General features: G+C 39.7%; 1 protein-coding gene across 1 annotated transcript; it reads right to left on the bottom strand.

The window, feature by feature from the left end:
- Positions 1-2,711: 2,711 nt before the first annotated feature.
- lrrc75a (leucine rich repeat containing 75A) lies at positions 2,712-16,353 on the bottom strand. The gene is made up of 5 exons (XM_061281610.1): positions 16,105-16,353; positions 11,798-11,926; positions 10,245-10,357; positions 4,325-4,598; positions 2,712-4,149 (listed from the first exon to the last, which is right to left on the bottom strand). The coding sequence occupies exons 1-5, from the start codon at positions 16,351-16,353 to the stop codon at positions 3,568-3,570; spliced, it is 1,347 nt and encodes a 448-aa protein (XP_061137594.1). The 3' UTR covers positions 2,712-3,567.
- Between the last annotated feature and the right edge of the window lie 984 nt (positions 16,354-17,337).

The following is a 17,337-nucleotide window of genomic DNA, read 5'->3' as shown; positions in this document are numbered from 1 at the left end:
AAACTTGGCTCCTTGATAACAGTCTGTCTTGTTTAATGTTAAGAACAACAAAAATCCTCAGTAATTCATTTAATAATTTATTTGATTAGAAAATGAGTGCCGGTTGGTTGTAATTTCAGACACTAACCGCTATTTAGTAGCTCCTCATCTGGACGTAGAAGCATAAATGCATGTTTAGAAATTTGAAAACTCGTCCAAGGTGTGACTGTGAATGTATATGCCCTGTAAATGAATAGTCTGTTTTTTTGTTATATTATTTATTGTTAAGATCCAATGAGTAACAGTTTAAGCAGTAATACATAGCATTGTTTCCAGTAGCTGTGTAATGTAGCACAAAAATCAATGAGCAGTGGAAAGAAAGGCTGCATAGCTAATCCAACAAAGGTGTATGGTAGATTGCAAAAAAATATGCTAACACGTGCAAAAGACATGAATGTTGCTTTTACACAATTCATTAGCTTCTTGCGCAATCTAATGAGTTCCAAGCACGACACCAAGGTCCATACCACTTAAAAGTAGACCCACACTGAAAAAAATACATTGTTTATTCATGACAGTGTCAGTCAAAAGTGAGCATAATTATTATTGTAGAGGTTGTATTTTTAATAAAGCTCTCAACTCGTTCGATTGTGCAGGTGCACCTTAAGTGCAGTGTGACACCCCCACATTCCGCAAATCATTCATATATACCTTCTATGTACATCTGAGGTAAACATCACAGTCATTTCACCACTTCCAATATTTAATCCTTTTGCCTGTGGTGATGAACATGGTTATAATTGATGTGCCTAGCAAAGTGTAGCATGGGAGAGGAAATCACCAAACAATCACTATAGTGGCTATAATGATGGAAATACAGTACAGTAAGTACTAGTCAACACAGAGACACTATTCTAATCTCGAGATTATTTTGGTTTGGCAATAGTTTAATCTTGAATTATGCTCATTCAAAAATAAATGATAGGTGGGGGGACTGTTTGCTACAGAGAGGCCATTTCACTTCCTGAGCACTACTGTGGAGCCCTTGCACAAGGCACTGGACCCAAAATTTTTCAGGACAGTTGTACAGCAGTCACATTTGAATACCTCTGTTTTTTGACTGACAAGGTAACGATCATAAGAGGTCTATATTTGATTGACAGTCGCATCAAGGCGAAACTATACTTAACTGTCTAACCCGCATCTTCAAAACAATAAACCTGAGGATAGACTCTCTCGCATCGCTTATTCAGAGGTTACATAAAATCATTTGGTATGACTTTTGAAATTTGACTTTAACACCGCCAACGCAACAACCATTAGTGGATATATGTACATTTTCACAAATGTTTACAATCATGACTGTTTAAAGGGCTCGGTGGGATTACCAGATATGAACACTTTTTTTTTTAGTTGCCTGGTTTATATTAAAGGGAAGAATCTTTGCAGGTAGATTCGAGGATAGCGCTGAAATTGTACTGCTTGTTTTTCAGCTCCAATGTAAAAGTGGGGAAAGGTAGAACCCACTGTATGATAAAGCTAAAGTTTTTTTCTGCAAGTATCAGGATCTTGAATTAAAACACCGTTTACATAAGAACCACAAATAAGGGGAAAGTTAGAACCCACTGTATGATAAAGCTAAAGTTTTTCTCTGCAAGTATTAGGATCTTGAATTAAAACACGAACAATAAAAGCAGCATTAATACTCTGGGGAACTTGATACCATGCAAGATTCTGTTACAGCTAACATTCCTCTATTCCGCATACTCCTCAAAGGGTAAGTCAACCTCCAAATTTTCTTTGGAATAATATGTTCTGTGCAGCCCAACTGGTTGAAACACAGTGTTCTGATTAATGTTTCCATTGCGGAATAGAAGCAAATTCACGTTTTTATCCATTTCATGTGGCGCAGTATCTGCTCTTAAGCCATTCGATCTTGAAAGTACAATTAAGAAGAGAGTCGTGATTGGTTGTTTCTAGAGACCTGGCAACTGTGATGTCATTTTCAGTCGACAGCAAGTAGCAAAATGGCCGCCCCAGAGATGGATAAAAACTGAATTTTGTTGCTTAACTTCTATTCTACAAACTTAATTAGAATGCCATGTTTAGTTTTGTGGGGTCACACACAACATATTATTGTAAACAACCCCTAAGTTTTAAAATGGGTTACCTCTGTGTTGAATTCATGATACCCATTTCTCTGCACATGAACTTGTGATGTCAGTCAAGATTGAGAACCTTTGCTGGTGACATAATCACATCAGCTACTTGCAACAGTAGTCCTCTGCATACATAAGCATGCATCCGAATTACAGACGACTTAATTGTCCAAGTTTGCGAATCTGACTTGACGCACATATACAAACGTCACACATAATGTAACTAGCCTAGAACACGATTACTAAAAAAATAAAATAAAAGAAGCATATAATTTTAGTCTTTGACTAAATTGTACTATAGTGTAACAGTTGTTTTTCCAAAACAATTTTACTAAAATGTTCACGAAGTGGTGTTTGCTAATTATGTCTCTGCTTTAACAACACTTCTTTCAACTCTCCTTCATTCTGTTAGACAGCTTCAAAACCATCATAAAAATTTGGCACAATTTATATTGCAACCCACATTTCTCAGTTTTGCTGTTCATCCCGCAAATGCATGTTGCTTACAAATGGGACACGGGCTTTTTTCTATGCTATACTGTAAAATTATGGACAAGAAGCATTGCTATAATAGAAATTAAAAAAAACTCTTACATTTTTTATTTACATTAAGTAAAATGAGCATTGCACTCAATTTAACTGTATCAGATATCAGACCACAGAGAATCTTGTATAAGATTGATAAATATCGGGAAGCGTGACACTCAGCACAACAATTATTATTAGTTTCCTGTACAAGCATCTGAATGAAATCTAATCACTGTTTGTATCCACAATTACTAGTAGTCTAAAGCAGACTACAAAATAACCTATCATCAGCCCACATGTACATTTTTTTTAAAGCTTTTCATTGACATGAGAACCTAATGCACGCAAGGTGGGTGCAAAAATCAATCTGTTGAAATTCAGAGGATAGCATGCATGGATGTAATTATATAGATTATGAAGTCAATAGAAAGAGTAAGCAATCAGCCACTGACTTCTCCTCATTTCGACTAACTTTAACTTTTTATTCTTTTCGTCATCCTTAGCTATCTGGTTATCCATTGATTTAATGTGGGTGTCATTTTCAGCAGAGCCTGTCATGTTTTTTTTTTTTGTACTTCTCATCACAGGCACCTAACCATCAATGGGACATATTTCAGGCACATGAAGGTACTATGATGTTATCAGAAGATCCTGCCTCAAGCCCTGAACAGGGTGAGTTCCAATAAAAAGCTTATTAATTACTTAGTGGTTTTATCCATGAGTCTCCCTCTGTCATTTATAACTGACAAATCCTATTTTCGTCCAATAGTTTGCCCACAACGGTTCAGCTGGTTAAATCTGGCTTGTTCAAGCTGGGAGCAAGTCTTTCCTTGCCTCATTCCATGTGTACCTCAACACGGCAGGAGAAATCATTCAAACCAAGAGGAGAAAGGAGCAGCAATCAGGTCAAGTGCTCTGATCGGTCAGTCACATTGTCAAAATCGTCCTCCTCTGCTCTCATTGGCTCGACAGCTGCGGAGGAGTGCTGTGACTGGCTGGAGCAAGACAACGGGGACGAGTGGCTTTGAGTGTCGTCCTCGTCCTGTGCCATCACTGCCATCCGGCCCAGTCTCTCTTTTCTGTCTAACTCTTCATGTGTCCTCCTTCTCCTCCTCGCTTTCCTCTGCTCCTCAACGGTCCACATGCTCTCGTCTTCGTCCTCCTTCCCTTGCGCCTCCCTGTCAAAGTCCAGCAGCTCCTCCATCATCTCCTCTATTTCCATCTCACCGTCCAGTTCTTCCTCCACCTCAGACTGCAGCTCTCCCATGCTTTCAGTCCTGTCGGTCTCCTCGTCTTCACCGATGGCATTTAGCCTATCAGGGGGCTCGCTGGCCTGACTCTCGCCAAACTCCAGGATGGTAGGAAGGTTGCCTTGCTTGGGACAGCGCTTCCTCAGGCTAACCAGGAAAGGCTGTGGCAGGGAGAAGATGTCTACATTGTTTCCCAGGTCAATCCATGTCACACTTGGAAAACTGTTGGGATCCTAGGAACAAAAAACATCTACTGTTTTTCTCTGTGTAAAACTCAATCACTGCATAAGTATTGTCATACCAAATAATAAGACTGCGAGCTGATTTCACAGTTCATGTGATTCTAGCGCAAAAAAATCCCAGGAAATCCATGTTAATGCAAAGAGGCACCATGGCAACAAGTTATACCTTCAAGGCATCCGTAAGCTCTTTCAGAATAGTCCTGGTCAGCCGGTTTCCATTCATTGCCAACGTCTCCAGGCGAGGCAGGGCAGCCAGAGTGGGTAGGAGCACGATGAAGGCCTCGTCGGTAAGCTCAGTGAAGCCCAGCTCCAAGCTGACCACTATGGAAGCGTGGTGCTGGAGGTGCGCACACAGACGCTCCATGTCACGAGTTACCAGAGGGATGCCGGACAGATCCAGAGCTCCGCTGGATGGAGGTGTGGACAGCACCGCCTTCAGACTAAAAACAGACAAATGACATGACAACAGTTTGTAATTCACGCCTCACTGAGTCTTGATTGATTCCTTCGGCTGCAGGATTGAGACCTGAACTCCAATTTATGCATCAATCTCCTATCAGTTAGAGATAACCATGATAACCAAAATATTACCCAGCGTGGCACACCACTGCAAACTGCAAATAATAATAATAATAATAATAATAATAATAATAATAATAATAATAATAATAATAATAATAATAATAATAATAATAATAATAATAATAATAATAATAATAATAATAATAATAATAAAGTAGTAAAGTAGGTAACAGATAAACACTGTTATTAAAAACTCACCACTATTGTTTTTATTTTTTAACTTTGGAATTTTGCTACAGTTCTAAGTGTGCAAGTGTATTGTGGGGATGTGCAGACAGTTTGACACTAAGGGGATTCAGAGCTTAAGACACTGAAGTTTGCAGATGAAAAATGGTTTTTGAGTAGCACTTAAAACTGTAGTCTTCGACTGCATGGTCTGGGCTATAAATAACCGGAATAGGCAGAGAATTAAGTGAGCTGCGCACAAAGGGCTGATATACTGCACTGCTAAATGAAAAGGTTGAGCGGAACATTTTTCTTTTCATGCCTTGCAAAACCCCCAAAACAGCAGCATGTAAAATGAGAATGTCAAAATAATAAATAAATAAAAATACATATGCAAATTAGCCAGCTGGGATAGGTTCCAAATCAACCTCGACCCGAATTGGGACAAGCGCTGCAAAAAATGAATGGATGGATACATGCAATTTTTTTTTTCTTTTGCTTGTGAACTATTGAGCCTTTCAGAGATGTTCTAATTGCACCCGATCCATCCATCCATTTTCTAAACCGCTTTTCGTCACAAGTGTTGTGGGCGTGCTGGAACCTATCCCAGCTGACATTGGACAGTAGGCGGGGACACCCTGAACTGGTCACCAGCCAATCGCAGGGCACATATAGACCATTCATTCACACAATCACACCTACAGACAATTTGGAGGGGCGAATTGACCTAACATGGATGTTTTTCCAATGTGGGAGAAAAACGCCACTCAGGCACAGGGAGAACATGCAAACTCCACCCAGGAAGCCCAGAGTCGGAATCGAACCCTGCACCTTTGAATTGTTTTAATGACATATACGTATGCCTTTAGTTCCTGATCATAACATGGCCATGAGAGTGGTCGATATTGGTATCGGCACTGGTACCAATACCTTAAAATAAGGTCTAGTAAGATGATAAAATAATGTATCATCTTGATATCGATACCCTGATGATGGCAAAATTGGAAGAAAAATCTATGTATGTCAATTATGTTTGTATTTGTTTGTTCTTACTACTCATTTTCAACTGTGGATTTGTGGAAGTTATTGAAGTGAGGACATTTTTAAAAAAAAAATATTTTCTAGTGGCTACAGCCTTGACAACAAAGATTCCATGTTGGTGCCTAGGGTGGAGAAACGGCATACTTCTCCAACACCACACTCGTGAAAAGAAATATATAAATGCAGAGCTATCCGCGAAGAATCAAATCCAACTCAACCATCATCGCAAGTGCATGCATCACTTTGACAACGCTACAGAGTTGGCAAAACAAGCTACACTTTTGGGATGAATGAAAAAGGCTTGTTCTGCCTCTTCTATACTAAACCATCACAAGTGAGAATTTCCCAATTTGGCAAAACAATCTACAAAACAAACAGTCACACTCTATGCCCATGTTTGTTTATAATATTCTTTTTTTTTAATTCATTCATATTCATTTGTGTCTTGCTTAGAAATTGCTTCAGTTTTCACCAGTGTGACTCAAAAAGGTCTACTTTGCTTCCCACTCCACTGCCCCTACCTTCAGCTCACATGAAATTTCATTTTCTAAATATTTTTTTCAATTAGATCTCACTCACACTCACTCACAGCAATGGCTTAGACCTTGCCACATTGTGACAAACGACACCCACAGACAGACAGATGGCTTGAGGATGTTTTGCTCACACCTACAGCCTCTAAAATACGGTTGGTAACAATTATTCGTCTGGCATAATATGAAAAACAATATGGTTTCTATTTCTGGAGTTATCACAGGAAAAAAACACTGTTAGATTATTACAGGCTGTTAACTAAGGATCTTGGCAAGCAACGTTCAAATGGAGCGGAGGAACTTCACTGAGGTGGGAAATTATTTCTAAAAATGTTGCATGATAATTACTGTTGGTGTGGGAAAAAAAAATCATAATAAATCCTCACTCAGTAATATACAGTTCCGCTGTCACATCAAATAGTGATCATTAATCTGCTTTTAGCACCTAATCAAGTTGTATTTATTAAATGTTAATTTATTTTAATCTCCCCCACTGCTTAAACTAGGACAGGAAATTCAACACACTAGTTTGATTAATTCTGTGGTGACAAATTTTTTACATTTTATTTTCTTAGTGGCCTGATATGCACATTGATCACACTAATGAAAATCCGATTAGCTCAGCATTGCATGGTCTGCAAGATAAAATAATGTATGTTTAATAATGTTTTTTGCTTCCTGTTAAAGCACTTCAAGGCCAAGGTACTACCAATATTTGTATTCAATTGAAATACCATTAGTTAATTGCAAAGTGTCCATTTGAGCCAATGTCTGCTATGATCTCGTTCTTGTTGAGGCGAATGGATCTTGCAAGTTGAGTGTCACTTATTAAAATTACCACAATCTTCACTATTTCATCTACTGGTATGTCTGAAATGGCAAATATGGTCGACTTGAGGCACAATAAAGAAGATGACCAGGTGCTGCCTCGGGAACCCAAAGACATGAATCTAATATTACAAATTTCATGAAATGGCACCTCAGTGATTTGAAGGTGACATTCATAATTCTGCACTATCCTATTGTGCGCTCTATGGTTTGGTCTGCTGCGTCCTCTGTGTCTCCCCGAGATCATGTATCATCCATTCAGTTGGTGTATGAGCACAGAGGATGACAGGCCACATTCTTCTCCTCTCCTTGTTCTGACATTGAAGCATAGGCACAATTTCATATCAATTCAACATACAATACAAATTAATTTCCCAATTTAAGACCAATGCTTTCTTCAAATCAATCCAATTGTTGTTTCACATGAGTTTTTAGTCAGTAATGCTTGTCAATAAGAAAACTATATGTGTGATTCATGAAAAGTTCAGTGGAATTTGTCCCACAGTTTTTTTTTTTCTCCCATAAATAGCAAGCTTATGCTCGCTGATCCAAGTCAGGAATGCGTGTTCATTTTGTCTATATAAGGACTTGGGACTTTATGTTTGTGTGCGGACAGGAATTTAAACACACACACACCTGATAACACACGTATGTTCATTACAAGTGAGTTTATTTGAATTGTGTGTAGTCTATAAAATTCCCTTTGCTATGGTGATAGCATAAGCAAGACATACAATAAAATCTGGTACATATACAGCTGCTGACAGATGGCTGCTCTGTACTGTGTCAGACTGAAAAAATATTCCCATCTGACAGACAATAGAGTGTAGCAAATACCATTACGCTTACGCACAAACACAGATCTGGCTCCTGGCCTCTGTCTAGACAAACAAGCCGCAAATTGATGGCACACAACCGTGGTCAGGCTCTTAGTGTGCGAATAGACACTCTGCACCTTTGTAATCAATGGAACCTTCTATTAAAGTAGTTTTATCACAACTAGGAATACGTCTCATATTTTTCAAATGATTTTGACCGGGGTCACACGGAATGATTTAATTTGCAGTTTCCTGTTTGGTTCGCCACAAATGAGCACACGAACGCATTCATCTCACTGAGCAGCGAAGGTTAGCGAGGGTTTGAATGTTGATATTTTTCTTCAGGGTTCACCAACAAACAGTTGCAAAGACGTTCACCAAATTGTTTTAATAATCTTCACAGTTTTTCTTGTTGCAAAGAAATTTCAAACATGCTCAAAAGGTCTTAACAAGAAAAATTGTTTGCAACTGTTTGGAACGTTTTAGGAAAAAATGAGACCAACACAACTACAGCGATATTTAGACAGTAAAATAAATTTGTAAATGACAAAACGATCCTTCAATCCTAAACAAATAACTTGTTTATGGCAATGCCCATTTACATACATGTGCAACGGCCATTGGATGCAAGCCCCCAAGCTGATCACCCCATGTCGTCATGCTAAACTCTGCTGAGACTTTATTAAAAAAAAAAAACAACAACTAGCTACTCAGACCTTTGCTAGGATTAAACATTCCAACACTTGCCAAATCAACATGTGAGCAGCTACTTTGTAGGATCCGAATAGCTAGAGTAAACATGCTCAGCAGGCAAATAAACACTAGTACAATTACAAATTCATCTCAATTCCATTAGATAACCTTCATTAGTCCCACAATGTGGAAATTTGCGATTTAATTTGATCTAATAGGGTTTTACGTTACAATTTTACATATTAGAGTGGTACGCAATACACACGATGTTCTTAAAGTTATCTTTCACATCTAGTCCAAGAAATTCAATTCCAGAGATAGCTATTCACAAAATTCTGCTTCCTCAAAAATGTCCATCGTCAATTCAGAGTCATTAACACTGATAGCCTACCAATAGTCAAGTTCCTCTGCAATAAATTTGAATACATTTCTAATTTCAATGGACTGCTTTCAAACGTGCTTTCTCATTTATAGTGTTGCCATGACAGCATGTGAAAATTACAAAGTCAGTCACTTGCAAACAATGCGAAACAAGAACGCTTTTCACTACAATAGAAATCACATCGTGAAAATTGCATCAAGGGGTTTCTGCTCATGTACTTATATTACAATGTGCAGGGAGGACATTTATACTTGTGTGGCCCATGATGAAAACAGTCTCCTTTTCTTTAGAGTTAAGCGAGCACGGTCTTGTCGCTCGCTAACATCTGCAACACTGAATTAATTAAATCCTGCTCATCAGTGCAGAATAATTTAACATATTTGGCAAACTCTCTCGCTCTCTCTCTTTAAATCTGATATCACCGGCTATCTGCTCACACCTGGATGCATTTGCCAGCAGAAATGCAGAAATCAATCACAGGTCACAGAAATTCTCAATGTTGTATCACTTAAAATATTTTTTTTGCTTTCTAGATTGTAATCATGTTGTTGTTTTTTTCCCCCATGACAGGTGAACTAAGGGTTGCGAAGATTAAGATTAGGAATTGGTTGAGAAGATTAAGAACTTTATGGAGGGAAGGGCTTTAGGAAAATGAAGATACGATCACATAAGCGTGCTAAAAAAACATGGTGCAGTGGACTTTATTCTGCAAGTCATGCATGTACATTTTTATTTGGACTATAATCTGCCTAAAAAAATCCCAAACCATCTTATTAAAATGACTATGCATCAGTGAGGCTCTTAACAAAAAGCGCAAAATCCATGAAAGATTAGTTCAAGCAGAGATCTCTCTCTTTTGAGATGGAGCCAGCAATCAGTCTTAATCTTGGCAGTGTGAGATGTGCTTTAAAGTTTAGAGCAGGGGTCACCATCTTTTTTGAAGCTGGGAGCTTCTCTTTGGGCACTGAATAGACGCACTTCTAAAATCTCAGATTTGCTCTAATTTGCTTGATTATTATTTTTGATGATAATAATAATACTGACCATGCCTGGGGTTTCCTTTTGAGCAGGCCTTGTCTTCTCCACTGAGAGTGGGGGCTGAGATGGTAGGTCAGCTGACGACAAACCTTCTCCATAGCCCCCAGAGAGTCCCCCTCCTACTGGACACAAACAATGGAATGAAGTGATGGAGAACAACAAGTGGAAGAAATTCTTACTGGAGGGGAAATCTGGTATAACTTGCAACTATGTTGTTAGCCTACAACAAGATTGTAAGAAATACAGTACATATACAGTATTTTCCTTTCATTATTATTTGGGTCAATACTCTGAATGCGGTCTGAACTCTGAATAAGGTTGAAAATATCCATAAATGACCTCTGGCCTTGTACAATCAACTTTGAAGCATTCATCAGCAGTCATAAACACAGAGTGGTGCTGTCAGTTAAAATCCAGTGAGCCAGTCATCCAATTCACACAGGACTGACAAGGGGAGGCATAATGAGCATGACATTACTGCAGAGAGCTGAGATTGTGAGAAGTAGGATTTATGCACCATTGGAGCAAATAATTGGCAAATACATCTGTCAACCAAGAGTGTGCGCGTGTGTGTGTGTGTGTGTGTCTGATATGATACACACATTGAAGCAAACATGGGGATTTCAAGTTGTTTGGCTGATGAATGGCAGGAGCCCACTGGCCTCATGCTTTGCAACATTAAATACATTATTTACAACAACAGATGCCATTTAATTATCTTAAAATGGCAATTTACAATTTCAAAAATTGTATTTTGGGGAATTAAACATCAAATTTGAGATGTGGTTATGTATTGGAACAGGTCATTTATATTATTTGATTTGGTTGCAAATCCTGTGTTTGCCATAACTGCATCACGTCTGAGACCCGGTGACGTCGCCTTTTATAATGCTTTTACAAGGCTTTCAATGCAACCTTTCTATAGAAGATATACAAATTGGAGGACACAGGATGAACTTTCAACGTTGAAGTCTTCACAGACGCACAGTGGCGCAAAGGAAATGAGATGATGTGCACGTCTTGAATCTAATGGTGATTTTGTGTCGACTTTCAACACAGAATCTGAATTTATATATTCATTTATATGAATACCTGATGATTTGTTGTTCTTAGGTCACGATGACAATATGCAGTAATGGTAAACATATGATTTCAGCTTTGGGGCATTCGTGTAACACACTAGCCAGTTACAGCATAGGTCGCCTTTTAATCTCTATCTTTGTCTTCATCACTCCTTCTTCCTTCCCGCATTCTTTATCGAGTATGGTAGCTGTCACCCTTTCTCTCTTTCAATGACATCCCAAACTACATGAATGAACAAACACAAAAAAAATGCAATTTCCTGATGCACACACACACACACACAAACACACTGCAGCACAACCACTTAGAGCAATCTTCTAATCTAATAACGTCAGACAAAATGAATCACGAGATCAGCTGATAGGGTTGAATAACTTTAGCCCACGAGGGTGTGCAAAGGCGGGTTTGGTGAAATTGGCGATATTTGGGAAGAACACTGTGTGCGTGTGTGTGTGTTTGTTTTGTGTGTGTCTTACCGTCTTTGGGCAGTGTACATAACGTGCCAGGCTGATGATCAGGTCATGCGTGATGGGGTCAACAAGGTTTCTAAAGCTGGCGTAGCGGTATAATACGTCATCCAGAGATGTCGACTCCATCCCCAGGTCCTACGCACACATACACACACACACACACACACACACAATATAGATTGACAACAGCATATTATACACAATCAAACATCTTATAGGGAAGAAGACGTCATAGTTACGCAACTCATTTCACACACATGAGTAAACCTCATCAGACACTGAACATGAAAAGAAAGTGCACACGAAAAAAGCACATATGTGGACAGTTATCAGGTTTTTTGCACATAACCTTTCTTTTTACACACATTTTTTTCATATAACGTATTTTGGATCGTGTGAACTGTCTGCTAAATGTGTACAACATACATTTAACGATGCAAATAGATTCATCTAATCTGATACCAGTATAAAACCTAACCCTGCTTTAAAATGTGTAAACTCCAGAAAACATGAAATGTCCATTGTTTGACAACGTGGGAAAATTTCAAACGGAAAAAAAATCCACTTTGTCAAATGATTTTCTTGTGATTCATTGCAAACAAAAGAGACTATACATGAAACACTTGAAGGTATTACTTCTAAATACAGTACATTTAAAAATTTGACGTTCTCACTCTATAAGTATTGCAAATCTCGGTGGGTCCTGTGGATATGAAGGCATGGAGGATTTATTTGAAGTCAACATAAATGAAGCAAACATCCCATACAAAATGACCTTTGTACGTTGACTAGGATTACCTAAAATACTCTGACGAGTAGTGGTGGCACAAAATAGAAAACACTCTTGGTTGTCTTTGTATCCTCAGTCCATTTTCAGTCTTCTATTGTCCGTTCATTCAATTTGACTCGGGGAAAGATGCTTTTGTAAGCAGCCAAAACAGAAAAACTGCCCTTTAGAAATCGACTGGGAGGGAAAATAAGGACTGAGACGGGAAATTGCCAGACTGCAGTGATCAATTTCCTTCCACTTATTCTATCTATATCAGTGATGTTGTCCGAGAGGTAGGGAACACCCCAGACATGTCAGCACTCAATTGCAGGGCACGTCAAAGTGGACAAATCATCATTCACAATCTAAATGACACCTTTGGGCATTTTAGAGTCTCCAAACCTAACACGTTTTTGGAATACGGGGAAAAGCCTTGCAAGCTCAGGAAGAACGAATACATTCCACGCAGACCATCTTACCTGTGAAAGAGACGAGCTAATCATAATTGCAACATCGGTAAATAGAGTGTTAACTGACTAAAAAAAATAAAGAAAAAAATAGATAAAATTGCAAATAATGTTGTTGATGCAGCCAAGCTAAGTGGTTAAGATGCCTTCACGACACGACTGAAGCCCAGCTTTGATTGACGTGAACAACATTGATGCTCACAGCTCAAACGCCCAGCAGGAAAGGTGGCTGTTGCTCCAGAGTGTCACTAATGCTGTGTCCCCGCTGTGTTAAATGGGCACGTCTTATTTCACATCAAGCATGTGTCCAGATATAAACAGGGTCTTTATCTTAATCACATTTCAAGCTCACTTTGGTTTTTGCTTCATTTTGCTTTACTTGCTTGGGAAGTCTGCAGGCAATATATTTACCCCAAAAAGGTTTCCAAAGCTTTCAGCCAAATTGGTGGATGGAGAAGCTCAAGTGGCCTACAATTTATCTGTGCTATAATGGTCTCTGCTGAGAACTTGTGCCGATAATGCAAATAATTTGCACTTGAAAAGAAAAACAGGTTTCCATGAGTCTCACCCAAAGGGTTTCCATCCAAACACAAAATAAATAGCCTCCCATTGGTGTATGAATGTGTGTGTGTGTGAATGGGTGAATGTGAGGCACTTTGGGCACCATGTAGTGTAGATAAAGCACTATAAAAATGCAGTCCATTTACCATTTAAATATAGGCGATGTGTACAGTAGTCAACAAAATAAAATGTGATTTGTTTACAAACCATTTGTACAGCTTTATTGATTCAGTTGTATTGTGTGTACGTGTGTGTTTGTGTGTGCGTGCATGTGTGTATTGATATGCAGACCTCATGCTCTGAAGACCTCCTCCTGAAAATGTATGACTCACTGATGTTTCCAGGTATGCAAACTAATGAAAGCAGCTTTGAATGCATTGAATATTATGTTATTTGTCCCCATGGAAAGATATTTTCTAAATGAAGATTGTCATCAGAGAAAACGACACTGTAGCTACCGCATGTATGTTGGAGGATGAGGATTCGGGACAGCTTTACTACAATCTGTGAATCTGTGCAGGGTGCAATCAATTTGGTCCACGTGCACGTATTGCGCAAGTGGTATATATATATATATATATATATATATAGTGCATTATTAACTGAACCCTCGTAAAATATACATGGAAAACGGAAATGCAAGATAACTAATTATGATAAGGAGACGAGTAAGAGCTGACCCTTCAACATCAAGGATGACGGCGACAGAGAATGTTCAGCGGATAGTCGTACCCATTACTGCAGCACATGATGACCTTTACTAAAGTTCACGTCAACCCGTTATCCATCTAATCTACCATACAGGATATTAGTTTATTATGACGGAAGACTTTTCTTTGATTCCTCCCATCAGTTCGCTTGGATTGTGAAATTATTCAAATTATAGCATCATAAAAAAAGTCCATGTTGAGTCCATGTTAAGTTGTACTTATATTCCAAACCTGTCTTAGTTTAAAATATATATATATATATATTTTTTTTTCAGACATCCTATATCTCAATCAAGTTACTGGTCAGCATTAAGCTAATAATAATAATAATAATAATAGTAATAATAATAATAATAATAATCTTTATCCTCATCTTCATCATAACACATTTATCTATAGGGCACTTTCAGTGTCGTACAAATGAACATAAAAAAGTTTAGATTAAAAGATGGAGGTTCCTACAGAAGCAGATGCTTGAGACATCCCAGAGGGAAATGGCGTATAGATGGTTGCTGCAGTTTCATTGCAGCGTAGTGATTAAGAAGGTGGCCTCATCGTTAGCTGCTAACAGACCTGCTCCATGATTAATCAACGTCTACTTAAGCTGAAGGCTGCACTGACCGCCATTGCTGCCGGGCAACATGCCTAGTAGTAACCAATGAGAAGTAACTCGAATTTGAATGCTTCTGTGGGTTTTCCTATCCTAACTAACAAACCTCAGGCCAAATGGGACCATATGGCCCTGCCTGCCTATCATAGTATTCAATTGTGATCACACCTCTTTGTTAACGTTCTTCCTTGGAGTGCATCCAGTTCACACTCATTTATTTTCTGCAACCCCGCCTTTCCAGCAATAACAGGGATCCATCGGGAGTCGTTGGACAAAGGATCAACATGTCAGGAAAACTATAGCTCTCTCTGTTAATGTCTGATGCGCTGTCAGTTTCTATTCCTGGAGCATTGTTGAGCTGAGATACGAGTCTGAAATGTTGTATTATTTTTCATGTTGCATGTTAGGATGCCATTGCAAGGTAGAATTCATAGAGCTAATCCTAACCAGTCCATTTGCAAACATAAGTGGTCTATAAAACAGCGCCCGTCACGCCCACTTAATTGTCTGAATGGCAAACAATGGGCAGATGGCGCCATTTGGTGTACTGTTCCATTTTCATAATTGTCATCATTTAAGAAGTGACACATTTTCGAGGCGTAAACCAACTTTGATGAGAAAGTGATGGATGGATGGATGGATGGATGGATGGATGGATGGATGGATGGATGGATGGATGGATGGATGGATGGATGGATGGATGGATGGACGGACTTTAAAAAGTCAAAATATTCTGATTTCAGCCTCTCCAATGTGAATACTTTCAGATTTCCATCGTTAGTTTGCCACGGTCGCAGAATAATTGTCTCGTGTTTTAAGTCAACAAGACATTAATGGACATCATGTTCAACTTGGGTAAACTAATCAACTTTTTCTTCAAACACTACACCAGTCATTCTTAAAATTCAAGCGTGCCAGATACTGATGTTATGTTTCTTATTACTACGCAAATTATTAACGTGTAACAATTTTACTCTACTTTAAGTGAACATAGAACCATAAACTTAGAATTGTAATAGATTTTTCTTCATGTTCGGTGACCTTTCGGGGAAACAATCAGCATATTTCAAAGTGTTTAAGAATGACATTTCGGGTATTTCTTTTATTTATTCTAATTGTCTGGTGTCAAACGGGTCGAATTTAATTATACTGTGATTAAAAAGACAAAACTTGAGCAAACAGTCGAATGGCGTTACCTGCCGTAGAGTCTTCAGCATCTCCGAGACCTCGTCGTGTTTGCCCTGCTTGGCCATCAGCATCATCTCCTGGATCATTCCGATTCGCCGCTGGTAAGGCGGCGGAGTGGCACCGCGGCTCAGCCTGTCCCCTGACCTCAGCATGAGGGAGGCAAACAGGTCCCCTCGCTCCTTGCTGGGGGTCCGCCTCCAGCTGTGCTGTGGGCTGGTTCCTCCAGCATCTTGGCCCTTGGTCTGTTTGGCCCCCATGGTGTTGTGTGAGGGGGAAGCAGTGATAACAACAAGCTTGGTCCCACCGGGCAGTCGGTCATGCAGAGGCAGATGTTTCCATCAGAGTGCCTGCAGCTGATCACATTCTACAGTCTGCGCAGCCAGTAATGAAAGCGCATTTAATGTGCATGGACAATGCATCGTCGCACATCAGCAGAAAACAACAATAAGGAGGAAGTAGTTTCTGCAGCTCAAGTGGGGAAGAGGTCGGAGGATGCTGCCTGCAGCATGGCCGCTCACTGCGCACACGTCACATATAGAAGAACCGAAGACCGCCGCAGTCTCCTGTCCCAAACACAACTTCACAGCGTCTCCGCTTTGATTTACATCCAGGATGGACGTCTTGTTGTTGCTGTCGCTGTGCTCTCATCTCAGCCACGCCAACGGAGCCCCGCTGTCCCGGTCGGTGGTGCAGGAAACAGTCAGGGCATGGCAATGTTTACGTCCACGCTTCAGCGACGATTGACTCCACTGTTCCGCTTCTGTGTTCCACCCTCGGCCGCTGAATTCACCAGTCGTCCGCAACAGAATGCTGTATACGTGTGGTATCGAGTCCAAGCCGGAGCGGTGGGTGGACTACCTGGCGTGCTTGGGTTGGGACTGAATTATGGATGACAACCTTCCCTCCTTCGGGTGCACAAAGCACGCCCCCAACCGCCTCCAGGCAGAGAGCACCGCCAAGTTTCCAGCGGATTATTAGCCCATTATTCATTCCAGAAGGATGGCGATCTCAGGGGTCAAATTATATTTAGCATATATGTCGTACAGCGTTAAAAACAGATAAGACGGCCAGGTGGAGACTGCTTGCAGTATTACCTTTCAGACACAAATCATTGGCGACTCTTCATCATTCGTTTTTGCTCCACCAGAGGGCACTACCTGTTCTTCATTCTTTGTATAGGGAATACAACTGCAATGATCTAAGTGTATCAAATGAAGTTGTCAAAATTCGCAGTTTTCCGT

This window comes from Syngnathus typhle, linkage group LG6, assembly GCF_033458585.1.
Source record: "Syngnathus typhle isolate RoL2023-S1 ecotype Sweden linkage group LG6, RoL_Styp_1.0, whole genome shotgun sequence".
In the NCBI taxonomy this organism is placed as follows: domain Eukaryota; kingdom Metazoa; phylum Chordata; class Actinopteri; order Syngnathiformes; family Syngnathidae; genus Syngnathus; species Syngnathus typhle.
Note: the sequence above shows the minus strand (reverse complement) of the source record. Positions and strands in the feature narration are given on the sequence as shown.

Coding starts and splice junctions, on each gene's coding strand:
- lrrc75a (XM_061281610.1), bottom strand. CDS start 16,353: ATGGGGGCCAAACAGACCAAGGGCCAAGATGCTGGAGGAACCAGCCCA. Junction 11,927..16,104: donor TGCTGAAGACTCTACGGCAG/GTAACGCCATTC, acceptor ATGTGTGCGTAG/GACCTGGGGATGGAGTCGAC. Junction 4,599..10,244: donor AAAAGGAAACCCCAGGCATG/GTCAGTATTATT, acceptor GTCTGTTTTTAG/TCTGAAGGCGGTGCTGTCCA.